Genomic DNA, 25,961 nt, shown 5'->3' on the forward strand with positions numbered 1-25,961 from the left:
CTGACTGGATGACACAGATGAGACATCTTCAGTCTGTGGTAGTTGGGGGGCACGGCTCCGAAGGGCTCAATGGGGCACGTGGAGTGAGTTGATGGTCTCTGTGAAGTGCTCCAATGAGGAAGTGAAGGCTGCTCCACTCTCCTTGGTGCCTGCAGGAGCCAGTGGGGCCGTCCCAGGGAGGACACCCCAGGGGAGAGGGAGGCCTGGGAGATGCTGAGAAGACTGATCTCCATTTCTCAGAGGCAAGCAGGGCCCCACTGGGACTGTGGACTTCCTTTCCCCACACACTTCCCTTCGCTGACTTCCTGTTTCTGTAGGTCAGCCCCATCTGTTTCTTCATGGCTCTCCTTGGAAACCTCTGAGTCATTGCTGCCTCCTCTGGGCCCCTCCTCCCCTGAGCAGAGCTCCTCCCTCACACTGGGAATTCCTTCTCCCGCACTGGGCAAGCGCCCGCACCCGAGGCAACCCTGATTTCAACACGGACACAGACAGACTTGGGGACCTGTGACACAATTTATGTTATTGATCTCCCAGCAAAGGAGAATGATGTCAATGAAGAAAAAACAGATTTGAGGAAATAAACAGCTATTTCACAAATTTGCTGGAAGTCATACATTTACATGTTTAAGGAACCCAGTTATATATCTTCATGTCCATGGCAACACTGGTCATCATCAAACTATCAAACTAGTAAAAATAAATTGAAAAGTTCCAGAGAAAAATGGCACATTTCATACAGAAGAAACATGATTGGAGTGCTTACAGATTTCCTATAAGAAACCATTGTGGTCAGAGTATTTTTAAAGTCCTGGGAGACGAGAAGAGTCAACCTGGAATTCCTCTGGATGTATTCCTCAGGAATAGACGCAAAATATTCTCAGAGGAAGGAACACCCAGCAAATTTTTTGCCAGCAGACGAGCTTAAAAGTGGTGATAAGTTTTTCGGGCAGAAAGAAAATGATCCTTGAGGAACACTTGGAAATTCAAGAATAAACAGAGAACAAAACTATCTAAATAAATAGCTACGTAGATGTCATAGCATATTTGTGTCCTCTAACGTTTAAAAAAATAAGCATGGTTGCTGAAAGCAAATAATAAGTCATGTGGCCTGGTGGGGTGTGTAATGTATATAGAAGTAATACATGTAACAACTATAGCATAAAGTGGTGAGGGCAGAAGGACATACACAGCTGCAAAGCTTCTGCATTTCCCTTGAAGAAGTAAAATGTGACCTCTGTGCAGAATTTGTGAAATTAGGTGTCTATATTGTAATTCTTACCACAGCCCCTTCAAAAACATCATGCACAGTGTTATAATTAGAATACCAGTAAATACATTAGAATGGAATACTAAAAAAAAAAAAAAAAAAAAATCCAAGAAAAACTAAAAAGAAGTACAGTAAGGGAAAAACAGAAGAGCAAATAACAGGGGTGACCTGCAGAAACAACAGATAATATGGGACGCCTAACAACAGCATGGCTGATAATCACGTTAAATGTAAATGCCGAAAGCACAGTTAAATGGCAGAGTTTTTTAAAAATATATATTTTTATTCATTTCAGAGAGGAAGGGAGAGGGAGAGAGAGATAGAAACATCAATGATGAGAGAGAATCATTGATTGGCTGCCTCCTGCACGCCCCCCACTGCGGATCCAGCCAGAAACCCAGGTATGTGCCCTTGACTGGAATCGAACCCAGGATCCTTCAGTCCTCAGGCTGATGCTCTATCCACTGAGCCACACCAGCCAGGGCAATGGCAGAGATTTTAGGGCTCAATTAACAAGTAAGAGCCAACTATTTCTAGTTGACAAGAGGTTCACTTTATTTTCTTATTTCTTATTTTTTATTATTAATCCTTACCCAAGGAGATACATTTTCATTGATTTTTAGAGAGAGACAGAGAGAGAAGAGAGAGAGAGAGAGAGAGAGAGAGAGAGAGAGAGAGAGAGAGAGAGAGAGAGATTGAGAGAATCTGTTAGTTCCCACTCTCGCCTGACTGGGAACTCAACTCACAACTTTTTGGTGCACCAGATGGCACTCCAACAAACTCAGCCATTGGGCCAGGGTGAGGTTCACTTTAATACATGGTGCCAATCAGTTAAAAGCAAAAAGATGAAAGGATATATGATGCAAACATTAGCCAAGAGGAAGCAGAAGTATCTGTGTTGGTTTCCTATTGCTGCTGTAAGAAATGACCAGAAACGTCGTGGCTTTAAACAAGATAATTTCTTATCTCCAGGTTCTGGAGGTCATAAGGACAGAGTCAGTCTCACTGGGCTGCACTGGGGTGAGAAAGTGTCCCTGCCTCTTCCCACTTCCGGAAGCTGCCTGTGGTTCTGGGTGCCTGACCCCTCCCTCCAACCCAGCAACCTCCTGATTCCATCATCCCATTTCCTACCACTGACTCTAACCCAGCCTTGGGCAAACTACGACCTGCGGGCAGGATCGGGCTGTTCTATCCGGTTCTCTAGCTTTCCCCTCCGCTCCTTTACTTTGAATTTATATTAGTTCACACAAACACTCCATCCATGCTTTTGTTCCAGCCCTCCGGTCCAGTTTAAGAACCCATTGTGGCCCTCGAGTCAAAAAGTTTGCCCACCCCTGCGTCTAACCCCTTGGTCTCTCCCCTGTGAAGACACTGGACTCACCCAAATCATCCAGGATAATGTCCCCATCTCAAGAACCTTCATTTCATCATTTTCCCCTGGGAAAGTTGTATTATCCTATTCATTACCTACTTATCTGCCAACGGAAGGCGTTTTCTCTCAGAGACCCCGAGTGAGGCTGTGGAACACCCGGATTCCAAAACGTCGCACCACCCAGACATGACCCAGGAGAGGACAGTGGAGGGAGAGGCGTCCCTGTGGCGGGCAGCTGTGCCCCTAACATTTTGTGTGACGCCCCTTTACCCTCTGGAACCGCTGTTTATGGCCCTAGGTTTACCTCTCTCATCAGACACTGGACAGCTACCTCGTGATGTGGTGGGAATGACAATACCCTCCTCAGGGGTATTTCCAGTTGCAAAGACCCTGGATGTCTTCCTGTCAGTCATGGAGTTGCTCCTGGGAACCGGTGGCATGTCAGGAGCAACTTTCTAAATGGCATCTATCTCTCGCCTGGCTGGTGTGGCTCAGTGGTTGAGCATCGACCTATGAACCAGAGGTCACAGTTTGATTCCCAGTCAAGGCATATGCCTGATCCCCAGTGTGGGGCATGCAGGAGGCAGCAGATCAGTGGTTCTCTCTTATCATTGATGTTTCTATCTCCCTCTCCTTTACTCTCTGAAATAAATAAAAATATATTTAAAGTAATGATAATAAATGGCATCTAGCTCTCCACTGCAGGTGATGTGATGACATAAACTCCCAGGGGCTCAGCAGAGAATTCACACAGACCCCCGGTATACCAGACACTGCTAGCAGCATGGGGGCTGGCTGGTCCCATGGCCATGGGCCCAGGTTCCTGGAACGGGGCTCCATTCAAACCCACAGCCTACTCAGTCACCTGGTAACTGACAAATCCGTCTTCTCAAGTATACCTGACATCTGCTGCTTCCATAATCCAAAGACCCACACCCAAGGATGCGCCCAGTTCTTTGTTGTTTTTTTCCCCTGTTAGTTTCCCCCACTTAGTTGGGTTATGATGTGTCTTGGTGTGGATGTCTTTAGATTTCACCTATTCTGAATCCGTTGGGTTTTATGAATATGTAGGCTTATGACTGTTGACAAATGGGGAAATTTCAGCCATTATTTCCTGAGTAGTTGAAGTCTCATCCTCTGCTTCTAGGACTTTGGTCACATGGATTTTAGAGCATCCTGTTATGTTCCCAGTTTGTAGCTTCCTTGTTTGGATTTCTTATCAATTTATTTCTAGCCTAATAAACTGTGTTGGGGAGATGTGCCTTCCTTCTCTACTTCAGGAGAAGCTTGTGTAAGTTTGGTGTGTGTGTGTGTGTGTGTGTGTTTCATACATGTATATGTGTTCAGAAGCATTTACCAGTGACACTTTCCTGACTCCAAGTTCACTTTGCAGGAAAAGTTTTAATGACATATTCAACAGCTAATATACATGACAGGTCGGAGTTTCCGATTTCACAACCACATGAGTGAAATCATACGGTTCTTGTCCTTTTCTGTCTGACTTATTTCACTTAGCAGGGTACTCTCCTGATCCATCCATATTTCATGTTGTATGGCTGAATAATTTTGGTTGCATATATTACCACATCTTTATCCTGTCATCGGTTCAAAGACACTTAGGTTGTTTCTATGTGTTTGCCTTTTTCTTGTATAATACATTTGAATATTCACAGTTCATAATTTTACATTTTGCCCGAGGGTCCAGCTCCATGCTCTCCCCAGGCTTTGGGTCCTTCACAGAAGCATCTGCTGGGAAAGAACAGGGGTGTGTCTCCTGGCAGGTCCCCAAGATCTCAGGGCTGCAGACCCCACCTGCTCCCAGATGGGCCACTAACCCAGGGGTGAGGTGAGGCTCCAGGTCATGCAGTGTGGGTCTCAGTCCTTCTCATCCTGACCCCATAACCTCCCATCTGATTCCTCCCCCATCATCTCCTGAAAAACCTGTGTCCTCCTCCCCCAGGGCAGCTGTCTGTTCCTCTTACAGAGGTGCTCTTCCTGGGCGTCCACAACTGGGCTGGAGCTGGGGGAGGACACAGGAGTGTTAGGGACAGAGAGGGGCCATGGGCTGGGGGAGTTTTGAGTCTTTGGGGCAGGAATTACCTGATCTGCAGGCCTTTGTCCTTGGGCTCTGGGTGTGTGGTCCCTGCAGGAGGTTGGACATGAGCCTCTCTCTGGGCTGGTCAAGAGGGACAGTGTCAGCCCTGGGAGGTTAGGAGCCCTCTTTCCGTGTGATTCCACAGGGAAGAAGGAACCTTCACACACACACTTGCGTGTATGCTTTATATTCCATGAGATTGAAAACGATGAAAGATTACCTTTATAGACATGTGCTCACATTAAAATGTAACCTTTCTAGATCTTCTGATTTTAAACTGTGGAGAATTCCTTTTAAAAACTTACTTGTCCCACCTATTTGGTTTTCCTGTGGTGGGTGCTCTGATCCCCTTTCCCTCCTGTGACCCAGATCACCCCATTCCCTACTCACCCAACATCCTGCCTTTGCTCTGACGCCGTTTTCGGATGAGGAGGAAGAGAGGGAGTGAGAGCAGCAGGACTAAGGCCACCGAGCCCCCAATCAGGATGATCAGGTTCCATCTGAAACCTTGGACATGAGTCATGTCATGAATGAGCCAATGATGCCATTGAATGAGTACCTACTGTGTGTGAGGCACGTGCTGGGGTCTGTCACTCATCTCTAACCTCCCAATGGTCATGCACCAAGGATTGCTGACCTCACCCATTTCACTGAGGCTCAGAGAGGTTAATCATGTGCCCTGGGTCACCCAGCCTAGCTGGGGCAGGCTGGGACTAGAACCCAGGACTGTGAGTTCCCTTACGTGTTGTTGTTGTTGCTATTATTACTTATGCTATCTCTGTCCTTGCCAGTAGAACACCAGTGCAGAGACCTGTTACCAAATCCAATCACCACCCCTCTCTGTCCCACTCTGCAGCCTGACCTCCCCCCACAAGTGGGGCCTGTGCACATACGGTGCCTCCAGGAAAGGCAGGAGGGACGCCTGGGTCTTTCCTGAGCTCTAACTGGGCCAGGCTACGTGCTTAGGGCCTTCCCTTTGAGGGAGGTGGGGGCCTGACCCACAGCCCATGGACCAGGACTTGGAGGAACAGACGTGTCCAAAGTCCCACAGGCGGGCAGGAGCAGAGCTGGGACTTGAACCAGGGCGGAGGCTTCTCCTGACTCCACGGCTGCTCCTTGGAAGGCTGTGGAGGAGACTCAGACACCACCTGAGTCCCCAACACACATCACATGCACACACACATGGAGGCTCACACATAAACACATATGCACAAACGTGTATGCACACACAATGCGTGCGTGCACACACACACGCACACACACACATACACACTTGCACACACAGTGTCCTAGAGCCTTTGGAGAACTTGGTCCCAGTGAGAAGGAGGAACTTTCCTCAGGCCATTACCCAGGAAGTGGCTGAGCCAAGACCAACTGAGCTCCTCCCACCCACCACCTCCCCCCAGACCCTCACTTAGTCCTCTGTGGGCCTGACTTCCCATTGGGAGACCCATCCTCAGAGGCTGCTAAAGCAGGATGGGAGGTGAGGGGTGGGGGCTGCTCCTCCCACAGGCTGGGTGCCAACATCTTCCTCTGCCATGACCACCCCACCTGTCACCTGACATCCTCAGAGCCCTGAGGCACCATGCTCCCCAGCATCTCCGCCCCCCAGCCCCCTGAAGAAAGGCCAAGCCCCAGCAGGGGTCCTGCTCTCTCTGGGGAGTGGCCTCTGATGGTCACACTCCTGTCTTGGTCTCTCTGGCTGAGGCCACAGGACTGGGGACTGGAAGGTCGGGATGGGCACCTCTGGCCTTTCTCCTTCTGGTCAGCCTCATCCTCGCCAGCCTCCCTGTGCCCACGGGAGCATGTCTGGGCCTCAAGGAGGAGGATGGGGATGAGGAGGGATGGGAGTGGGTCTGGCTTTTTCCATCTCTCTGGGAGGTGAGAGTTGCCTCTGGGTGACCCTCCTCCTGCTACTCCCCCAGCCCATTGCAGCCCAAGGTTCCCTGGGGATGGGGCCCTGAACTGCCCTGAGGACATGGAGGCGGGGCTGGGGCTCCTCACCTGACACCTCCAGCTCCAGGGGGTCACTGGGCTGGGACAGCAGGTAGGGGGAGGTGCTGTTGGAGCCATAGCACCTGTAGGTCCCCTGGTGGCCTGAGCTCACAGGACTGAGGGTGAAGTTGGCCTGAGAGGGTGCAGATGTGTTCTGCAGACGAAGGTGCTGGGGAGGGTCCAGTGACCCCTCCCTATGTAGGTGGAAGGTGTCCAACCAGATCTCAGACCCACACTGCAGGGTCACGGTTGCTCCCCTGGGCACTGAGGGTCCCGGCTGGGCTGAGAGGGAGGGTTTCCTGTACATTCCTGGGGAGAGGAAGGTAGTGGTGTGTAGAAAGCCACCCTTCCCCTGCCAGCTCCCTGGGGGGTGTCTTTTATCTCCATGACCTCACCCCCTTTCTCCCTCCCACCCCTAGACCTCTGCCCAGCTCAGCCTCTGATCCAGGCCCCTCTCCTGGGCCCCATCACCCCCAGGTGACCCAGGGCCCAAAGCCCTGAGCAGACCCTCAGCACAGGGGCAGGGCTGGCTCCTCACCTGCCACCAGGATGTCCAGGGGGCGCTGGGGGCCGACCACGCAGAGGAGAGGTGGTGTCCACTGTAGCATCTGTACCGGCCCCCGTGGGTGCGGTTCACGGGCCCCAGGGGGAAGTCGGGGCTGCGCTGCCCATCGAGGCGCTGGGGGGGTGTGAGCCCCTCGTCCTTGGTCAGCGCGAATCTGTCAAAGCCGGCCTCCGCGTGGCACTGGAGGGTCAGGCTGTGTCCAGGCAGCACCAGCGTGCCTGGCTGGGCCGAGAGGGCGGGCTCCCTGTGCACACCTGGGAGGAGGGGACAGTGGCACCAGGGGACACCCCACATCGCCCACAGGGCCGCAGGGAGAGGTCTCCCATGTCCCTCCCTGAGCCTCCCGCCTGTGGGTCTGTCCCCAAGAGGCCAGTGTCACTGACCCCATGAGCCCAGGGCCCCAATGGACACACAGCTCAGGTCAGTTATTTGGGTCCAGGAAACAGATGGAGATGCACCCAGGTCTGTCCCTCACCTGTGACCTCGATGTGCAGAGGGGCACTGGGCTGTGTCCATACGTTGGGGTTGGAGCTGGAAGAACCAAAACATCTGTAGGTCCCCCCTTGGGAGGGGCTCACGGGGCCCACAGGGAAGATGGCTTGCCGCGTCTCAGCATGCTTCCTCCATTCTGCTTCTATGTGTCGGGGCGGGTCAGCCCCTCCCTCCTTCAGCAGATGGAAAGGGCCGGATGTGAACTCTGAGCTACAGGAGAGGGACACGTTCCCTCCTGCGGCCACCACAGGGCCTGGCTGGGCTGAGAAGGAGGGTGCACTGTACACTCCTGAGGGAGGAGAAAGGGTCTGTGTTAAAGGGACCATCACCCTCAAGCCCCAGGTGTGTTCTGTGATGGGTGGGGTCCCCTGAGGCCACAATTTATTCCCTATGCCTGTGACCTGGAGCCCACAGTGGGGAGGGGATCCAGTGTCTCCCTTACCTGTCACCACCAGGAGCAGGGGGTCACTCTGCTCTGAGAGTATGTCCCCAGTGGTGTAATATGCACACTGGTACAGCCCTGCGTGGGATGGGGTCATGGCTCCAATGAGGAACCTGGCCTTGTTGCTGGAGTTCTGTGGGATCCTTGTTTCCCAGGGCTCAGAGCCCCTCTCTTTATACAGACCGTAGGCACTAGCCTGCAGAGACCCCTGACACCAGATGGTCACGGGGCTCCCCTTGGTGATGGTGGGGCCTGGGTCAGCCCAGATGGAGGGTTTGGGGATGTCTCCTGGAAAGGAATCAGACATGAAAGTCCTGGGGAGCCCTCATCCCCCCTTCACGTCATGCTGTCATGAATGAGCCAGTGATGCCATTGAATGAGCACCTACTGTGTGTGAGGCACATGCTGTGGTCTGTAACTCATCTCCTCTCACCTCATAGCAGTCTTGCACCAGGGACTGCTGACCCCACCACCCACTTCACTGAGGCCCAGAGAGGTTAACCACGTGCCCCAGGTCACCCAGCCTGGACGGGGCAGGGCTGGGACTGGAATCCGGGACTGTGGGTTCCCTGTGCTGTCCTCACGCTGCCCCCCAGGGGGACACCAGCTTCGTGCTCTGGGCTCCTCCTCCGCAAGGGCCTGTCCACATCTCATCTGGAGCTGAGGGTCCTTCCTCATTACCTGCCCCCAGCACAGCAGGGACAGGAGGGGTGGACTCTGAGTCTCTCCCGGGTCCATCTCCACCCTGCAGCCCCTGATGCCCCCTTGGGAAGGTCGGGCTGGGCTGGGGGCTCTGCCTTCCTGAGCTCTGTGAGGCCCTTATGTCACCTCATCTTCCAGCAGCCTGTGAGCAGGATGGGACCAGGGATGAGCAGACAGGAACCCCACAGTCAGAGGAGGGAAGGGACCGCCCAGCCCCACAGCAGGAGCAGCAGAGCCAGGAGCTGAGCCAGGGCTGATCCACCCTTTTCCCTCCTCTGAGCTGAGCCTGAGCTGAGGGGGAGGACTGGATGCTCAGACCCTGTCCCTCCCTGTACAGTGTCACCATCCCTGAGACAGAGGGGACAGGCCCCATAACATCACGTCCTGGGGCTTCCCTGTGAGGCCCTCTCCCAGGAGGTCAGGGCCAGAACCGACAGGAAATCTGAGCTCTGGACAAGGATTCTCTCCTTTTACACCTGGAGACACTGAGGCCCAGGCAGGGGAAGGGCGTGTCCAAGTGAATTCAGAGTCATCTGAACCCCCACATGGCTGAGCCCCTGTCCCCATGGAGGCCCCCACCACCTCCCCACAGAGACCCCCACTTACCTCTCTGTGGGCCCGATTCTGTGGGTTTGAGGGACTGGTCTTCAGAGCCTCCTGGGCATCAGGATGAGAGTGAGGGTTGGGGGTAGCCTCCTCCCCACTTGAGCCCAGCTCTTCCTCCCCAGCCTGGACCCCACACTTCCCTCTGCCATGACCACCCCTCTTATCACCTTCCCCACTTACTCCTAGGCAGGCCTGAATCCATGGTGTGGGAGGGGTCATTCCTCATAGACCCTGGAGCCCGGTGGTTACCCTGAAATGTCTTCCTAATCCTCAGCCCCCAGGGGGTCACAGAGCCCAGAGGGTGGGCTCGGGGAGCGTCCCTGAGAGGAGTCATAGGCTGGGTCCCAAGACATTCCCACCCTATCCTCAGCTGTCAGTACAGGAAACCTCCCAGGTGTCCCCCATCTGACATTCCAGAATGGCTGTTCTCCTTTCCCTGCTGTCTTATCCCCAGGGAGGAGTGGGACCTGGGACACCTGGGGAGACTCACCTGCCTGCGCTTGGGTCCTCAGGCCCACCCTCAGCCCTGGAAGAGAGGCCCTGTGAGCGGTTTTCTCCTGAATCCCCACCAGAACCCTCCTCCCCATGAGCCTCCGGAGTCCTGGGGTTTCCTGAGAAACCAGGGCCAGGCTGTGGGGCAGTGTCCCTCCCAGACTAGGGCTTCCCCTCCCCCCTCCCATCTCACCGAGGCAGAGCAACACTATGAGGGTGGGGGTCATGGTGTCTCCTCTCTCTGCACCCCGCTGTGCTGATGGAGGAGGCCACAGTGTCCTCAGAACAGACAGACACACAGGGTGGGGCCCCTGGGAGGCTGGGGCTCTCTGTGATAGGGTTGTCGTGTCAGCAGCCCCACAAAAAGAGGAACAGCCCCTTCCCAGATGCCTGGCTCTCATTTCCATGAGGGATCAGGAACTAGACCTGGAGCCTCCTGAGATGCCCCTTCCAGGTGCAGTAGCCCAGGGCATGTCCTTCCCTGTCAGAGCCTCCCCCACGGGGTCTCCTTCCTCCTCAGCTCGTCCATCAGCACCTCCCTGGGGTCCTCACCATGGACAGTGTCACCCGGGCCCTGGAGATGCTTCAGGAAGACGTGGGTCCCTGTGGCCTGCACAGCTCAGATCAGCAGGGACACGCTCACCCTCTCCCTGTGCAGCTCAGGGCGCTGTCCCTGTGACAGTGAGCACAGAGGGAAATGCAGGGAAATAAGGGAAGAGAACACGTCCCTTTTTGTGACCCCGGAGTGTGGCTTTCTTTCTACCATAGCCACCTTCCATGAACTGCTCTTTTTTTTTTTTTCTTGGTGACAACATCCACCCCACCTTCCTGAAGACAAGCCTCCGAGGCATTCCTGCCTACTCAGGGCCCCTTGTTTTAGGGTTAAAGTCTTTTCCTCGTCCGGTGGTCCTGCCTCCAAGCTTCAGGGGCATTGATTTGAGTTAGAGTGCTGATTTTGACTTACACCAGATCTTTAAATACCTATCACCCAGTGCCCTTGAGTGATAATGTCCTGTCTTTGAGCCTCCATTTCCTCATTTGGATCATGTTGACATGAACCCCACCCCTCAGAGTGGTTGTGGGTCAGTGGGGCTGGGCTCATGGGAGGGAGACATCCATTTCAGACCAGATGGAGACCTGAGTGGGTGGGAGATGAGAGGATCAAGGTGCCCACGGTCAAGTGCAAGATGATTGCACCCGCTCGAGACCTTGTTTGTTCTGAATTCCAAGTGAAGCTACTTACAATGGTCCTAAAAGTTTGGACACAGACAAGTGCAGAAAAAGAGAAATGAAAGTTCCCCCAAATGGAGAGAAAACCACAGTGGAGAACAGAGACCAAAACTGAGTGGCCACAGCCGAAACCGGTTTGGCTCAGTGGATAGAGCGTCGGCCTGCGGACTGAAGGGTCCCGGGTTCGATTCCGGTCAAGGGCATGTACCTTGGTTGCGGGCACATCCCCAGTGGGAGGTGTGCAGGAGGCAGCTGACCGATGTCTCTCTCTCATCGATGTTTCTAGCTCTCTGTCCCTCTCCCTTCCTCTCTGTAAAATATCAATAAAATATATTAAAAAAAAAAAAAAAAAAAAAACTGAGTGGCCACTGATTCCCGGAACCATCGGAGAGTCATAGGGAGGAGATTCTCATCTGTGTGGACACAGAGAGGGACCCCAGGTCCTCACAGGAAGGGAGGGGTCAGGGGCCAGGTGAAGGTTGGAAGCCGTGGTCCCCTGCCCCATGTTTATGTTCAGGGACTGGACCGAGCCCATGGCCCGCAGTGAGAAACCTCCCCTGTGTGGCCTGAAACAGCCCAGGTCCTGCATTGTCAGCCACGGGTGTCTGTCCCGTGTGTGCACGTGAGACTCCCATTGGACCAGCCCTGAGGGGCAGAACCCTGAGCAGACGCTGAGTCTGAGTGGTCGCCATGGGGCAGGGGCAGCTGCCACAGTCCCTGCCTTGTCAGCCTGATTCCCAGGACAGTCCCAGGAGCAACCTGTGGAAGGTCAGGAGTGTGAGGGGAGAGACTTCCAACAAGGATGGACAGTAGAGGCATCCTGATAATGACAAACAGCGCTGCGGACAGCAATCTACTGATGATGGGGGACTGTCATGTGCAATAGAGTAGAGTCAGTAGGAAAATATGATAGTAATTTGAGATTAATCATGCTTCAATATCCAAAAAGTAAAAGGGGCGGGGAGAGTCAATTTTTGACATAAGAAGAATAGGGATTGCTTTATAGAAGAACATAAGGAGTTAGGAATTTAGACACGAGAAACCCAATAGAATGAGCACATTCAAACAATTCACCCCATCAAGGAAGAGACACAGCTGAAGAGACCATCATGGAAGTGGAGTCCAATGCTGAGGAAATTCACAGGATGCAGCCTGTTGAGACCAGAAGTGGGGAATGTAAGGAACCGGGGGGGACGAGAATGAGGAGGGCCAATATCATATCTGTGGTGCCAGAAGGAAAGAAGTGAGGGTGACGTCTAGTAACAGCTTGAGAGATGAACAGTGAACAGTTTACAGACACGAGGAAAGACCAAACACGTGATAGGGTGCATGTATTTAATACTGAAGTCTGTATCTTGACTTTGTGTGAAAAATAAAGAAAATGTAGGGGCAAAGAGAAACACAACAACACCACCTATCCTACACTGTACTGTACACAGGAACCTAGTTCATGTTATTTTATGTGAATTTCAACTAAAAAAAACGAACCAAGTCGGCCTGGGGTCATCAAAAAAAAAAAAAAAAAAAAGTCCTAAATTTACTTCCTAGAGAAAATGCAAATAACCATCATGGTAAGCTCCCTGGGACCAGACTTCCTCAGAGCAAAAAGCAGAAGCCTGGTGGAAGCAGGGATGGTTGCGTGTGTGTGGGAACCCCTTTCACGTCCCGCGTGGTTCAGGGTTCCGGTTCAGGGTTCGGGTTCTGGAGAAGGCCACACACAAATGAAAAGAGACTTGGAAAAGTATTAATTTGGAAATATTGGGGGCCAGGCGGGAGCCCAACTCTAGTGGGAGGACTACCCCTTGCTCTGGTCTTGCAATCCCTTTTATTAAGACTATGGGATATGCCCATAACCTTTAGGCAGGAAATTCCAATAACAGAAATTTACATGAAACAAACAGAGGTGGAAGCTGCTTCAGCTAACCATGTTTCAACTAAACAGTGAGTGAGCAAAACAATTAAGGTTGTTGACCAGCCTTCCCAGTTTCCTGGCCACATCTTTCTATTAGTGGTAGAATGATTGGTTTCCAGCACGGTGTGGGGGTGGCTGCAGGTGAAGCCCACAGTGCAGAGCCGGCAGGGGGACGCTTCCCCGCGTGTGCGTCCCCTGCCGGTGGGCCAGCTGGTCAGAGCTTGGAAACTTCTTGCCAAAGCCCTGCCAGTCCCAGGCTAAGGGGCGCTCACCTGTGTGCATGCGCACGTACGATTGAGGTGCGAGGACTCGCAGTAGCTTTGGCACAGCAGCTGGGGAAGGGAGATCAGTGGCTCTGCGGGGACGCGGCCAAGGAGGAAGAGGAGGCAGGCGAGGCACCTCCCGGGGGGTCGCCGCATCGGGCCTGCCAAGCAGGTGGGCCAGGATGCTGGCAGCTAGCGGGTGGGGCGCCATGGCTGTGGCTCCAGGGCTGGGGCGGGGCGGCCTCGTGGCGCAACACGCGCAGGTCAGGGACTGTGGAGGACCCGCGCGCCTTTGGGATCTGACAGACAGCGGTGCACCTGTGCGCGGGAGGAGCTGGCCATGGATGAGCACGTATGCTGCTTTGTAATCCACATACATCACCGGTGCCATCTAGCGGGAAAAGGTGTGAACAGGGCGCTAGCAGTCGAGGGAGGACCTCTCTTTTGTTTTCTGCAAGTTGGTACAATGGCTGGCTGGTTGGTGGCTGCTTCCTTGCCTGCAGACCCTGCTTTGTTCTCTTCGCACGCCCCCATCTACCCAAGTTTGCTCTCTGCCTGAACTTCTGCAAACTTGCTCTTGTAGGCCGTGGGGTCTGCCCACACCAGCCAGCGTTCTTCAGGCCCTCCTGGACCTTGGCCTCGAGGGGTGGGAGTCAGCTCACCGTTTCCTGCTGGTTCCATAGCCCGTACGAGGGTCTGCCTGTCCATTTCCCAATGCACAGGTGGGCAAACACCTTCCAGGCCTGGGTGTATGAGGCTGGACCCCACCAATCCCACAGAGACACTTTTGTTTTTTTTTAAAAGACAGACCTTTACTTATCTTTAAATGTATTTTTTTATTGAGTTCAGAGAGGAAGGGAGAGGGAGAGAGATAGAAACATCAATGATGAGAGAGAATCATGGATCAGCTGCCTTCTGCACGCCCCCTACTGGGGGTCCAGCGGGAAACCCTGGGCATGTGCCCTTGACCAGAATTAAACCTGGGACCCTACTGTCCACAGGCCCATGCTCTACCCACTGAACCAAACCAGCTAGGCCTCACGGAGGCACTTTTGATTATAGCTAGATGCTGAATACAAGACTTCAAAGGAGGGAGAAAAGGAAAAACACCTTTGGCCACCACGGTGCTGAAGTCAGTCTCTCAGCGTTTCTGCCCCTCCTCCCCATGGAAGCCAATCTCTACCGTGTGTGTTTGCCTGGTTTGGGGCTGGACTCCACACTCCTGGTGACATGTCAGCCCAGGTGTATTATCTGATGAAGAAAGAAGTCCTTGATGGGATCAGGGAGGGTTTTTCACATTGATTTTGGAGTTATTTATTTCAAAATAATCTTTTTTTCCTCCTTAAATTTATAGGAGTTACATTAGCTAATAATAGCATATATGTTTCAAGTGTATAATTCTATAATATATCATCTGTACATTGTATTGTGTGCTCACTATCCGAAGTCAAATGTCCTCTCATCACCATGTACACTGAGTGGCCAGATTATGATGATCTCTGAATGCATAATAATCTGGCCACTCAGTATATATATTAGAGGCTCAGTGCATGAATTCGTGCATGGGTGGGGTCCGGCCAGCCTGGCCAGGTGGAGGGGACATGGGCCATTGGCCAGCCTGCCTGCTGGTCAAACTCCTGGTCAAGGAGACAATTTGCATATTAGCCTTTTATTATGTAGGATAGACACTGAGTGGCCAGATTGTTATGCATTCAGATAGCATAATAATCTGGCCACTCAGTGTATTTGACCACCTTTTCCTTCACTACTCCCCAACCCCCATCCTAAAGGTAACACTGTTTTCTGTTTCTATGAGTCCAAAGTATTCTTTTAAAAATATATATGTTTTTTATTGATTTTAGAGAGAGAGGCAGGGAGAGGGAGAGAGAGAAAAAGATCAATGTGTGAGAAACACCAATCATTGATCAGCTACCTGCTGCACATCCCCTCCTGGGGATCATGCCCGCAACCTGGGCACTTCTCAACCAACTGAGCCATGCTGGCCACGGCCAAACTATTCTTGATATGCATCCATTTATTTAGTTGTTTATAACAGATTTGGTCTTCTGAGCTGAAGAGATGAACAATCAGCAAATGTCGTAAATAAAAGTGGGGGGAGGGGGGAATCTTACATGAAAGTGGACCTGGGATTGAAGGTGAGCACAGGTGTGGATCTAACCTGTGATGTGGGTTGTAGCCTCATGGTCAAAGGTTTGAGAAAAGAAGGGGCCCATCAAGGAAAATCAATAGTGGAATGAAGGGAAATGACTACAATTTAATTAGTTTAATTATGGAGAAGCCTCAATAGCAACAGCCTCAACCTTCCCCTGCACATGAGCCACGCTCACACCCTCAACATTCTCAGCAGACAGTCCCCCACTATTGCCCACATTTTCCTCCTGAACCTCGTAGCAGCATCAGATTAATTTCCAAGGTTCTGCCTCGTTGGATGGTGGGTTTGTTGTCTTTTGTGTTTCTGTCCTGGCTGCACAGTGGGGTCTTCTCTGATGGTGCCAATCTTGAAACAGCAACATCCTGATGACCACCAGGACCAAGCCAGCCACGCCCATCCGGATGAGATCCCACCCTGTGTAATCAGTCTTGGGGGGTTGAGGCTGGAGATTGTGGACAGAGAGGTCACAGAGGTCAGGGCAATATCGAACCAGCCCAGCATCCCTGGATGTGTATCCAGGTCACCTGACTTCCACTGACTGGATGGGATCCTCTGCACTCAGCCCCATCACTGAGAATTTCCCACACTCACCTGCCTTGGGGTTTGACTTGTTCTGTGTTTGTCCCAGGGGATCAGCTGCTCCTGAGAACCAAACACACACAGTGTGTGGTGAGGAGGTGGGGAATGCTTAAGACATCTCTTCTCTGATCCCCAAGGAGTCCCCAAACTAATAATGCCCATCTCAGTCCCTTGAGATGAGCACCTTCGGTGTCTTGTCTTGTAAGTAACTAGGATGCAAAGAGGAACATCTGGGGCTTCATTGTGACTTGAGATCAGGAATGTGAAGGAGTGAAGGCCTGGGTCTACCTTTTAGTTCCTCCACCTCAGCCGGCTCCTTGTGTCTCTGACTTTGGATTATGATCACAGTGACACCATCACTGCTACGGAGGGGACAGGCCCAATAACATCACGTCCTGGGGGTTCACTGTGAGGCCCCCTCTCCCAGGGGCTCAGACCCAGAACTGACAGGAAATGTAAGCTCTGAGCCATGATTCTCTCCTTTTACACCTGGAGCCACTGAGGCCCAGCCAGGGGAAGGGCGTGTCCAAGCCAGCGCCTCCTCAGGTGCCTGAACCCCCTCCCCCCATGACTCAGCCCCGGTCCCCATGGAGGCACCCACCACCTCCCCACAGAGACCCTAACTTACCCCCTCAACTGCCCTGACTCTGTGTGGGTAGAGGCCAATCCTCAGAGCCTCCTGGGGATCAGGATTGGGGGGTCGGGGGGCCCTGCCTTCTCCCCACTTGAACCTGGCTTTTCCTCCCTCAGCCTGGGCCCCAACATATCCCTCTGCCATCACTACCCTCACTTACCCCTCTGCAGGCCTGACACCATGGTGGGGGAGGGGTGAATCCATGGAGCCCCGTGGTTACCCTTGGAAAACAAGCCTGCCCTTAAGAATCTGGGGGACATTATATCCTCTAAGAGACTCAGAACCACCCTGGAGTAGTGTGTCTCCCTCTGAGCAGAGAGGACCCAGAGGTTCATCAGCTCTGGACATAGCCCTATGGGTGGGGGGGCTGGGAAGGAAGATAGAGAGGGTGAGGATCTGGGGTTCACCCTGGAGTCCTCACCTGACTCAGACTCCTCCTACATCTGCACTGTGGCCCCTAAGACCCTCCCAACTGTCACCTTGTTGACCCAGGTGAAGGGCAGGTATGTATAAAGGTAGGAGGGTGTCTGTGGGGCATATGTCCTCTGGGTGACCATCAGTAGAGTCCCTCACTCCCATTTCAGCCCATATTTCTTCTGGGGACAGGACTAGGGAGGGAAAGCCACATCCTACACGAGTGACTACAACTACCACAAAGTGGTTGCTGATCATGTGCAGCAAACCCTTCACATGTGAGCATTGTGTTTTCCACACACATGACCTCACCTGCCTATCAGCCCCACCTGAGGCCAGTCCCACAGTGAGTCTTTCCAGGTGAGAAACTGCTCTGAAGGAAGCACATGGCCAATAGCACCTGAGATGCAATTCAGAATTTAAACTGGGTCCATGAGACCTTCTGACCCATAATGGCCCTTGAATCTGAATTGGGGTCAAGCCCAGCATTGTGGACATGGGAGTGATTTCAGAGATGGGGTTCGTCACCATCAGGTGGTGGTTTTAGGTCACACCCCAGGAGTGGTTCCAGATTGGGATTGATTCCAAAGGAAACTGGTCTTCATATCCTCTTTAATGTGTCTATCCTCAATTTTTAAGCTCCAGCCAAGGGCTATAACTTCTCTGCTAGGCTTCCAGACTTCCACAAGGGAACCCTCATCTGGGTGGTTGTCAAAATTGATGTGGAATGCAGGTATGATGGTAGAAATCTCTTATTATGCAATCCTGCTGATATCTTTCTGGATGTCTGCTTTGTTTTTCTGACAGCCTTCAAGTTTTGATATAAGTCCATCGTTCTCTTTCTTAATAATACATAAATCCAAGCAACTATTTTCTGATTTAACATATCACTTATTTCAGGCTGGTTTGAGACTTTTCATATCTTCTTATGGTTGACTGCTAATTAAATTGCAACATACTCAGGGTTTGTAATGTACATGAGAGCAGTTTGAACAGATGTAAAGAGACTATCTGTTTAGCCCATTAAATGCCAAATATTGTCTAAACACACGAATTTTTCCTGTTTCTATTTACGTTACTTTATTTATACATTACAAATAACTTTGTGCATATTTATATAATGTAAATAATACAAAGATTAATAATCTGTATGTATTAGACCAGGCATTTGTGTCATTTGCTCTTACAAAAAGTTTTTTTTTTAACCCATTTCATTGATCCTATAAAATGTTCAGTTGAGTCTCCAATTATGTACAGACTTTATGTATTTCAGGGACATGTGATGAGTGTATGTTTAATATAGTATTTTAAAAACTAAAATGAGTTTTATAACACACTATTGCATCATATTGTTGAATATTTACATAGCAATCATCTAATTTTATAAAATAATAACAACACATTCTTTATTCATACAACATACCCTTTAATAATTTTGTTTGGGATCAGATTGTATGGCTGCATACATCTGGTTTTGCTGGCAGGTGTCCTTTGATCTAACCCTTGAGCAGTCCATTAATCTTTTAATGTTTGGTTATAAGTTAAAACATTTTAATAGTTACCTTTAATTAAAGATTTCTAATAATTTTTTTTATTTTTCAAAGACAGTTGACATAAAATTCAATATTAGTTTCAGGTGTACACCATGGATTAGACATTATATAATTTTCTATGTGATCATCCTGATAAATCTTTTAAAAATATATATTTTATTGATTTTTTTTTTACAGAGAGAAAGGGAGAGGTATAGAGAGTTAGAAACATCGATGAGAGAGAAACATTGATCAGCTGCCTCCTGCACACCCCTACTGGGATGTGCCCACAACCAAGGTACATGCCCTTGACCAGAATCAAACTTGAGACCCTTCAGTCTGTAGGCCAACGCTTTATCCACTGAGCCAAACCAGTTAGGGCACGGAATTGATTAAAGCATTTCTTACATACCGTTATATAAGCTGGGCCACAAAAATATTCATTGTGGGCCACATGCAGCACATGGGCCACCAGTTTGGCATGCTTGATTTACAGGAATTCAACAGGGGGGTAGAGGATGCCAAGAATCAAATCAGTGATTTGGAATATGAGGAAGCATAAAACACCCAAACAGAAGAGCAAAATGAATCCAAAAATATGAAGATAGTGTAAGGAGCCTCTGGGACAACTTCAAGTGTATCAACATTCACATTATGGAGGTACCAGAAGGAGAAGAGACAGAGCAAGATATTGAAAACCTATTGGGAGAAATAATGACAGAAATCTTCCCCTACCTGCTGAAAGAAATAGACTTACAAGTCCGGGAAGCACAGAATCCCAAGCAAGAGGAACCCAAAAAGGCCCACACCAAGACACATCATAATTAGAATGCCAAGGGTTAAAGACAAAGAGAGAATCTTAAAAGCAGCAAGAGAAAAGTAGTTAGTTGTCTATAAGGGAGCACCCATATGACTGTCAGGTGATTTCTCAGCAGAAACTTGGCAGGCCAGAGGAAAGTGACAAGAAATATGCAAAGTGATGAATAGCAAGGGGCTACAACCAAGATTACACTACCCAGCTGTGGGGAAGCATGGGACTTGGTTGGAAAGTCTGTACGGAGGAATCTCCGAAAGGTCGGCGGTCTGTAGGGGAACCTTGCCTAAGGCGGCAAACCCTGCCTTGACTTTTCCAAAGAAGTTTGAGCTCCCGGGTGTTTTCTCAAGGATGCTTACCTTACTGATAGTATCTAATAGTTAATTTTAGTGCAAGCTGTTGCTACAATAAAAGCTCAAGGAGGCAGGCAAACGGGACTGTCTGATTCCTTTAGCCAGGCAGTCCCTTAGCCCTCTCTTTCACAGAAACATGTGTCTGAGTAATCATTCATTCATCACTCAGGGTGTGCTGGTCAGTCCTGGCACCCAGAAATCCTATCATTTAGAATTGAGGGTCACATAAAGAGCTTCACAGATAAGAATAAGTTAAAGGAGTTTATCACCACCAACCCAATATTATATGAAATGTCTTCAAGAAGAAGAAGAAGAAGGAGGAGGAGGAGGAGGAGGAGAAGGAGGAGGAGAAGAAGAAGAAGAAGGGCCCTAACCAGTTTGGCTCAGTGGCTAGAACATCGGTCTGTGGACTGTAAGGTCCTAGGTTCGATTCTGGTCAAGGGCATGTACCTGGGTTGTGGGCACATCCCCAGTAGGAGGTGTGCAGGAGGCAGCTGATCGATGTTTCTCTCTCTCATCGATGTTTCTAACTCTCTCTCCCTCTCCCTTCCTCTCTGTAAAAAAATCAATAAAATATATTTTAAATAAGGAAGAAGAAGAAGAAGAAATTAAAAATATGAACAATAAAGTGGCAATCTACATATACAATCTATCCTATATAATAAAGATGTAATATGCAAATGGTCATTACGCCATGAAGTGTAACAACTGACTGCATAACGACCGGATCACGGACCAGCAGGAGAGTGGGGCAGCGAGCTACAAGTGGGTGGTGGAGAGCTACAGGACGGCGGCAACGAGCTACTGGCTACAAGCGGGTGGCAGAGAGGTACAGAGGGGGCAGGGCAGCAAGCTATGGGGGGTGGGGAGGAGGGGGGGCGGGTGGAGCTACAGGAGGGTGGGGCAGTGGGCAAAGAGCTACTGGAGGGTGGTCACGAGCTACTGGCGAGCTACTGGTGCACGGATTCATGTGCAGGGCTACTAGTATATATATAAAAGCCTAATATGCAAAGTGTCCCCTTGGGAGTTCGATCAACCAGGAGTTTGCTCACTCGCTATGATGTGTGCTGACCACCAGGGGGCAGTGCAGAATGAAGGAAGGCCCCAGGCCGGCAGCCAGCAACCTGGGAAGGGAGGCCCCAGCCAGCAGCTGGCAGCTGCTAGGGACCCTATCCGTGCACGAATTTCATGGACTGGGCCTCTAGTAGATACATATCTATCAACAACTGAATCTAAAAATCAAAATAAATGAACAAGGAATCTAATGAACAAAATAAACTGATGAGAATAAAATAGAACCAGAGGCAAAGACTGATGAATCTCAGAGGGAAGATGAGAGGGGAGGGGGGCAGGAAGAGTTTAATCAAAGAACGTACATGTGTATATGCATTACCAATAGACACAGGTAAAAGGGTGATGAAAACCTGGGGCAGGGCAGGAATAAGGTGAAGGGGGGCAAGAAGGAGAAAAAAGGTGACATCTGAAATACTCTCAACAATAATGATTTAAAATAAGTAAATACACTGAGTGGCCAGATTATTATGATCTCTGAACACATAATAATCTGGCCACTCAGTGTGTGTGTGTCTGTGTGTGTGTGTGTGTGTGTGTGTGTGTGTGTGTGTGTGTGTATTTTATATATAATAGAGGCCCGGTGCATGAATTTGTGCATAAGTGGGGTCCGCTTGCCCACAACTGGCCCCCCTGCTGGTCTGCTTACCCCCAACAGACCTGCCCCCCACCAGTCTGATCACCCACAACTGCTGTCCCATCCTAGCCTGATCACCCACAACTGCCCTCCCCTCTTGGCCTCTAATGGCCTCTACCTGGGTCCTGCCACCCTGGCTTTGTCCAGAAGAACATCTGGAAGGTCCCCAGGAAGGTCTCCCAGTCTAATTAGCATATTACCCTTTTATTAGTATAGATAACTTCCCCAGTTAATCTCTCCCAATCCATCCACTCACTACAGGCTTCCCTCTGAGATTTTTCAGCCTGCTCTATGCCTTTATGTCTCTGGGTCTATTTTATTCATCAGTTTATTTTGTTCATTAGGTTCTATATATGAGTGAGATCATGTGATACTGATCTTTCTCTAACTGGCTTATTTGCCTCCAAGTCCCTCCATGCTTTCTCAATACACTCAAGGTTCCTTCATGCTGTCTCAAAGGGCAAGAGATCCTTCTATTTTAAAGCTGCATAGTATTCCATGGTGTAAATGTACCACAGCTATTTTTTATCCATTCACCTACTAAAGGGCACTTGGGCTGTTTCCAGATCCTAGTAAATTGTGCTGCTATGTACAAACAGGTATATATGTTCTTTTGGATTAGTGTTTAGGGTTCCTTGCAATATATTCCTAGAAGTGGGATCACTGAGTCAAATGGCAGTTCCATTTTTAATTTTTTCAGGAAACTCCATACTGTTTTCCACAGTGGTTGCACCAGTGTGCATTCCCACCAGCCATGTACTAGGACTCCCTATTCTCCACAGCCTTACCAACACTTTTTCTTTGTTGATTTGTTGATGGTAGGCATTCTGACAGGTGAGGTGATACCACATTGTCATTTGAATTTGCATCTCTCTGAGGATCAGTGACTGCACCAATTTCATTGATTACTAGGGTTTCCAGCTCTTTCATTTCCATCTGTTTCATTTGCATTGAACTGATTTCCTGCTGTGAACCTTGCAGGTGCCCCTGAGGAGGTCTCACCTGGTCCTTCCCTGACTCCACACTCTCCTCCAATCCTGATGTTCCTTGTGGTAGGCCACTCCACTCTTCCCTATAGTTGGTCCACCTCTTCCTCAGAGGTGGAGATCTGCGACTCTTCACTAGTTCCATCAGCGTCCAGGGATGTGACCAGCTGGGCCTCCTCAGTGCACTTCCCTCCAACCCCCTGAGTTGCTCCTGCAGCAGAGCTTCCTGCTCATCCAGCCTATTAAGGAGACACGGTCCTTACTGTTTGTGGGACTGGAATCTTTGAAGATTAGCATTTGCCCTTTGAAGTTCATCCTGAAGACACTGGCCCAAGCCATTCTCTGTGAAGAGTAAATCTTTCCCCCAGCTGGAGGGGCCCAGTTGATGGAGCATTATCCTGTGCAGTGAAAGGCTGCTGATTCAACTCCAGGTCAGGACACACACCTGGGTTGTGGGTTCAATCCCTGGTCAGGGTACGTGCAGAAGGCAACTGATCAATGCTTCTCTTTCACATCCATGTTGCTCTGTCTCCTTCTCTCCTTCCTCTCTCTCAGCATGTCCTCGGGTGAGAATTAATGTTAAATAGAGTATCTGCTTTCTCCTTAAGGTCCTCTTGCACATTATCTTTTCCGTCTTTAGGTCAATGGTGTCATTGTTAAGGGCATCTGGCTCCTTAATAGCAGAGAAATCTGTAGCAGGACTGGATCCTATGATGCTCTTTGGTAAGCTGGCCCTGTCTGATGGTGGGATAATCTCAGGAATAAAAATGTGAGGAGGATCAATGCCCTTTATTAACTTCTGATTGACTGAGTGAAAAGCCAAGGGAAACATGTCCTTTGAAAGCTTCCCACAGGGTCACATAACACCCAAAGGTAGGAAGATCAGGTAGAAGCTAAACCTGTCTCCAGGAAGATCGCACAAACTTCCCATCCAGACACAAACTCATCCATGTCCTTATCAGTGTCCAGGAAGATGCCATCCTCTTTAGCTTTTCTGCAGGGCATACAACCCACGCTTTCCTCTTAGCAGGTGGCACAAGGCTGGAGGCCAGGACATGGGCACAGGGGCTTTCTCCAATGTGCCCTTCACCAAGCACATGGCACCTGCAGACTCATCTCTGTGAGCTTCGCACCAGGGCCAACACCACTCAGCTCCCAAATGCTTCCAAGCGCAGCCACAGGCAGCTTTGAGGTGAGCGGCGCTGGTTTCCCTTTATCACAGACAGAAATCCACATATGGGGCTTAAAACGATAAAAAATGGCACCACATTTGCCCTTGTCTTCAGATTTTACAGCCCCCTGGAGCCCCGATGCAGAGGTTCCACTGTCCAGCAAGGGACTATGAGTGTGGTGAAGTGTTGGTGGAGGAACAGCCAGGTTCAAGTTCCTCAGAGTACCTGCAATGCATTCTGGGTCCATGCACAAGGCACAGAGCAATGAACAATTGCCTTTGCTCAGGACACCTTTGCCTTCTGGGTCAGCAAAATCCCAAACCTGTCCAAGTGTCAGATCTGGGGGCCTGATCTGCTCAGGAAAGCAGCAGCAGCAGCAGCCAACACCCTCAGGGATGGCCCGCACCACCCTGTCTGTAGCATTTTTCACATGAAGGGGTCCCACTTGATGACTGTGTCAGGGAGAGCTGGGCCAGCACAGCCATGGTGCCCCCATCCTGCAGGGGAGGGGACAGAAGGACAAGTAGGCAGGGGCAGGGAGGAAGGGGAGGGTGCAGGGGAAGCAAGCCCTTCCCTCCCCTCACCCCCTGGGATTTCCATTTCACGTCCATTCCTATTGGACGCTCCCCTCCCACACGCCTGCTTCCCCACAGAGTCTCACCCAGGGCTGTCCTGATGTTCAGGACGCAAAGAGGTGGAGAGTGGGATCAGCCCTGCCCCACGGGGTCCTCTCTCCCTAAGTTAGCATCTGACTGTGATGTGCCCAGCAGGGCCCACGCCAAAGGTGAGCCTCACACTCACACCAGGACAGATGCCCATGCCCGGCTAGAATGGATTGAGTCCGTTTCACACACACACACAGGGGACATGGCTCAGTGCTGACCATGGGCTGGGTCCGTGGACAGAGAGACCCCAGTGCCCATATCCAAAGCACGTGGAGGGGCCAACCCATCTCCAACTTTCACCCTGAGTCCAGATTCCCCTCCCTGTGTGGCCCCCTAGGTTCCTCTTTTGTCCACACAGAGGTGGGAAACTCCACGCTGATGACTTCTGGCTGCACCCGGGCACAGTAGCCCCTCAAGGTTGGCCCTCATTGTCTATTCTGCTTCCCTCTACTTTTGGGGAACTTCCACTTCCCTTTTTGGGCATTGAGGATGGCCACATGTTTCAGAAACAGTGTGCACAGCCTTTCTCAGCATCAGGAGCAGATGGGGATTTGTACGTGGGTACAGCAATCATCCAATTCCTGCGGAGTTCTGAACAACCCCGCTCAGGGCTCCCCTCACAGGCTTAGTCAGGTGGAAATAAACCAATCTGGCTCCGGCCAGGTCCCCATGGCACTGACCCCACAACCACTCTAAGGAATTGGGTTTTTGACGACCTGCTGCATGAGAGGAAACTGAGACTCAAGAGGTTGTATGTCGAGGGTGAAGGTCACACACCTAATGGACAATGGAGGGCTATTTAAATAAGAATCAGCCCAGCCAGAATGGCCCAGGGGTTGTGCATCGATCTGTGTATGAACCAGAAGGTCGAGGTTCCAATCTCAGTTAGGGCACATGCCTAGGTTGTGGGCTCCATCCCCCATGTGGGGCATGCAGGAGGCAGCCAGTCAGTGAATCTCTCTCATCATTGGTGTTTCTGTCTCTCACTCTCCCTCCCCATCATCTCTGAAATAAATAAAAATATATTTTTAAAATTAAAAAATAGCCGAATCGAAACCGGTTTGGCTCAGTGGATAGAGCGTCGGCCTGCGGACTGAAGGGTCCCGGGTTCGATTCCGGTCAAGGGCATGTACCTTGGTTGTGGGCACATCCTCAGTGGGGGGTGTGCAGGAGGCAGCTGATCGATGTTTCTCTCTCATCGATGTTTCTGGCTCTCTATCCCTCTCCCTTCCTCTCTGTAAAATATCAATAAAATATATTTTTTAAAAAAATTAAAAATAAATAAATAATCCGTTTTGTTCCCCAAATCAGAGCAAGAACACACTTATAGTCACTGACTGTGAAAACGGGGACCTGGGCCCAAGAGGAGAGATCTTCCTGAGGAACAAGGCACTGAGGGGAGGAGGGACTCAGAGGCGCAAGTTCCCAGGCCGCTGCGATGGATGCTGTTGCAAGAAAGGGGAGTTGACCAGGGGCTGGGGTAGGAAGGGAACCACAA

At 50.6% G+C, this 25,961-nt stretch overlaps 1 protein-coding gene across 1 annotated transcript; it reads right to left on the reverse strand.

Annotated features, from left to right (window-relative positions):
- Window positions 1-66: 66 nt before the first annotated feature.
- LOC308235315 (leukocyte immunoglobulin-like receptor subfamily A member 3) lies at window positions 67-10,255 on the reverse strand (the record flags this gene model as incomplete). The annotated part of the gene is given in 9 exon segments (XM_080644073.1): window positions 67-149; window positions 5,125-5,241; window positions 6,739-7,038; window positions 7,268-7,291; window positions 7,294-7,548; window positions 7,770-8,075; window positions 8,229-8,516; window positions 9,537-9,587; window positions 10,222-10,255. Coding segments are annotated over 9 exon segments (1,458 nt in total).
- Between the last annotated feature and the right edge of the window lie 15,706 nt (window positions 10,256-25,961).

This window comes from Plecotus auritus (assembly GCF_963455305.1).
Source record: "Plecotus auritus genome assembly, chromosome: 10".
Lineage (NCBI taxonomy): Eukaryota > Metazoa > Chordata > Mammalia > Chiroptera > Vespertilionidae > Plecotus > Plecotus auritus.